The sequence below is a fragment of the Onychomys torridus genome, unplaced genomic scaffold (assembly GCF_903995425.1).
Source record: "Onychomys torridus unplaced genomic scaffold, mOncTor1.1, whole genome shotgun sequence".
Lineage (NCBI taxonomy): Eukaryota > Metazoa > Chordata > Mammalia > Rodentia > Cricetidae > Onychomys > Onychomys torridus.
In genome coordinates, this window is record NW_023411568.1 from 10,951 (window position 1) to 13,737 (window position 2,787).

Sequence of the window (2,787 nt, forward strand, 5' to 3'; positions counted from 1 at the left end):
AGTAATTGTGAAAAAAAAAAGAAATAAACTCTAGACCCACTGTATATAAACAATTATTAAATAATTATATCAAATAATTATTTTGTTTGTATAACATATTATTACTAATTCTGACAAAGTATTCATCATGATTAGTGACCCATCATAGCGACATCACCACATATCCTCCCACTGAGCCTAAGCTTTATGAAAGGGACACATGACTTTTCCATTGTGGACAGACCAGGGAGCTGTTCATTACTGTGGAGTCAGAGACAAGCTGGGATGCTCACTGAAGCTGCCATCTCTTGCTTCCTCCCACACCTTGCCCTTTGTGAGGCACATATCCAGTGTTTCTATAGTTCTTTCCTTCATCCCAAGACACTCCACTTGTGTCAGGGTGCACATATACGTGTTTCAAACAACTGAAATAAATTATTATTCTTAGAAAACCCTTAATGACACTGATGACTTATTCATGCATATCCAGAAATACAACCAGAAGCCAAGAGAGATGGACTGGTCTGAACCATCCATCTTTTGTTAGTCTATGTGCAAGAAAGCTGATTCTCCTCTAAGTGAACTTTTAGGGAGAATCTCCTACTTACCATCTTATGCTTATGTATAACATCTGTGTAATTATTGCAGTTCCCAGCTCATCGAAGAGACCAGAGAGACTTCATTAATCAAGTAATGAAGCAGATGCAGATTCTCAAAGCCAAACATTAGGCAGAGCACTGGTAGTCCTGTGGAAGAAGGAGAATAAATCAGAAAAATCAGAGGGTTGAGAGACACCATACAAGCATGTCTTACAGCCAGGCGGTGGAGGCACACGCCTTTGATCCCAGCACGCAGAAGGCAGAGGCAGGCGGATCTCTGTGAGTTCGAGGCCAGCCTGGTCTACAGAATGAGGTCCAGTAAAAGCTCCAAAGCTACATAGAGAAATCCTGTCTCAAAAAATCAAACAACAAAAACAAAAAACAATAACAAAAGCAAAAAAAGCAAGCTTGTCTTACAAAATGAACTGACCAGGACTAATGGGGCCTCAGAATAATCAGGGAGTCTGTATGAATCTTAAATAGATACTTTACATACATGTAATGACACATGGCCCACAGAATCAACTGACCAGGACTCATGAAGACTAAGAAAGATCAGGGAGCCTGTATGGGTCTTATAAAGATCATTTACATATATGTGATGGCTGAGTAGCTTGATGTTCCTGTGGGATTCCTAACAGTGGGAGCAGGGGCTGTCTCTGACTCTTTTGTCTGCCTGTGGCACACTTTTCCTCCTACTTGGTTGCCTCATCCAGCCTTGATGTGATGGCACATGCCTGGCCTTATTGTAGCATATTATGCTGTGTTTGGTTGATTACCCTGGGAGGCCTGCTCTTTTCTGAGTATAGATGAAGAGGGGGGATGAACCTGGAGAAGAGAGGAGGAAGGGGGAACAGACTGAGGGGAGTGGACGAGAGGGAAACTGTGGTTGAAATATAATATATGAAAGAAGAATGCAATCTAAATGGTTCTGATAAATTATTCTTTTAATTTGTACGAATTATCACTCCAAGCAAACGAACAGTTCACAAGGAGGACACGCTATTTTTTTTAATCCATAGGAATTATTTGAGTAAGTTAAAGACTTAATAGTCTCTTTTATGTTGTATATTCATTGATAGTCAGATATTTGTCTATATTACTATTAACATATTTTTGAAATATATTATTTAAGAAACAGCTAATATACAGTAGAATTTTTTTAAAGAAAATTCCAAAATTTAAAGCTTAAAAACAAAATACAGTCTCTGTAGGCATATGTGAGGCATATGTGGACACAGGACTTGTGCTCACTTACTGAGATGAACAAGTCTTGCAGCTGTGCCCATCCTAACTGGTTCCCAGTGATTTGCATGCACTCACTGCACAGCCTTGAGGACTTCTTCATATACCAGTCACACCGTGTACAGTTGTCACTGCAGTCAGGACTCAGCATGGATATGAGGGCCCCTGCTCAGCTCCTCGGGCTCCTGCTGCTCTGGTTACCAGGTAAAAAAATGAGTATAATGGGAATTTCACTGTTACACTGTGATTAGTGTTGATTGGCATCTAGGGCCAGTTCTTTTTGTCATGCTTAACTATGTGTGAATTTATTATTTCTCTAATTCTAGGTTCTAGATGTGACATCCAGATGACCCAGTCTCTATCCTCCCTGTCTGCATCTCTGGGAGAGAGAGTCACCATCACTTGTCGGGCCAGTCAGGGCATTAGCAATTATTTAAACTGGTACCAGCAGAAACCAGGGAAAGCTCCTAAGCTCCTGATTTATTACACAAATAGCTTGGCAGACGGTGTCCCATCAAGGTTCAGTGGCAGTGGGTCTGGGACAGATTATTCTCTCAGCATCAGCAGCTTGGAATCTGAAGACATTGCAACTTATTACTGTCAACAGTATAATGAGTTTCCTCCCACAGTGATACAAGCCATAACATAAACCTCCATGGAAGCAGAAGTGAGAGGCTGGACTGCCTCAGCTGCTCCTCATGAATCACTCACTGAAACTGTTTCTCAGATGTCCCAGGATTTTAAATAAAGTTCACAGAATTATTTGCTTTTGTAGAAGAGGCTAAACAGTCTTCTCTGTACAATAAACATTTTCTTTCATTATCTCCATCCCTACAGATTACCAATGCCCTTTCTGCTTTAACAGAGCACACAGTAATTCCCTGTGTGGAATTTGAGTTTTATCTCCAGCTTGGACTCATATAGAACAGTGGAAACTACTCTGAACATTACAGAATACATTATT

General features: G+C 40.5%; 1 gene segment (V, D, J or C); it reads left to right on the forward strand.

Annotated features, from left to right (window-relative positions):
* Window positions 1–1,970: 1,970 nt before the first annotated feature.
* LOC118575223 lies at window positions 1,971–2,472 on the forward strand. The segment is given in 2 exon segments: window positions 1,971–2,027; window positions 2,150–2,472. Coding segments are annotated over 2 exon segments (378 nt in total).
* The last annotated feature ends 315 nt before the right edge of the window (window positions 2,473–2,787 follow it).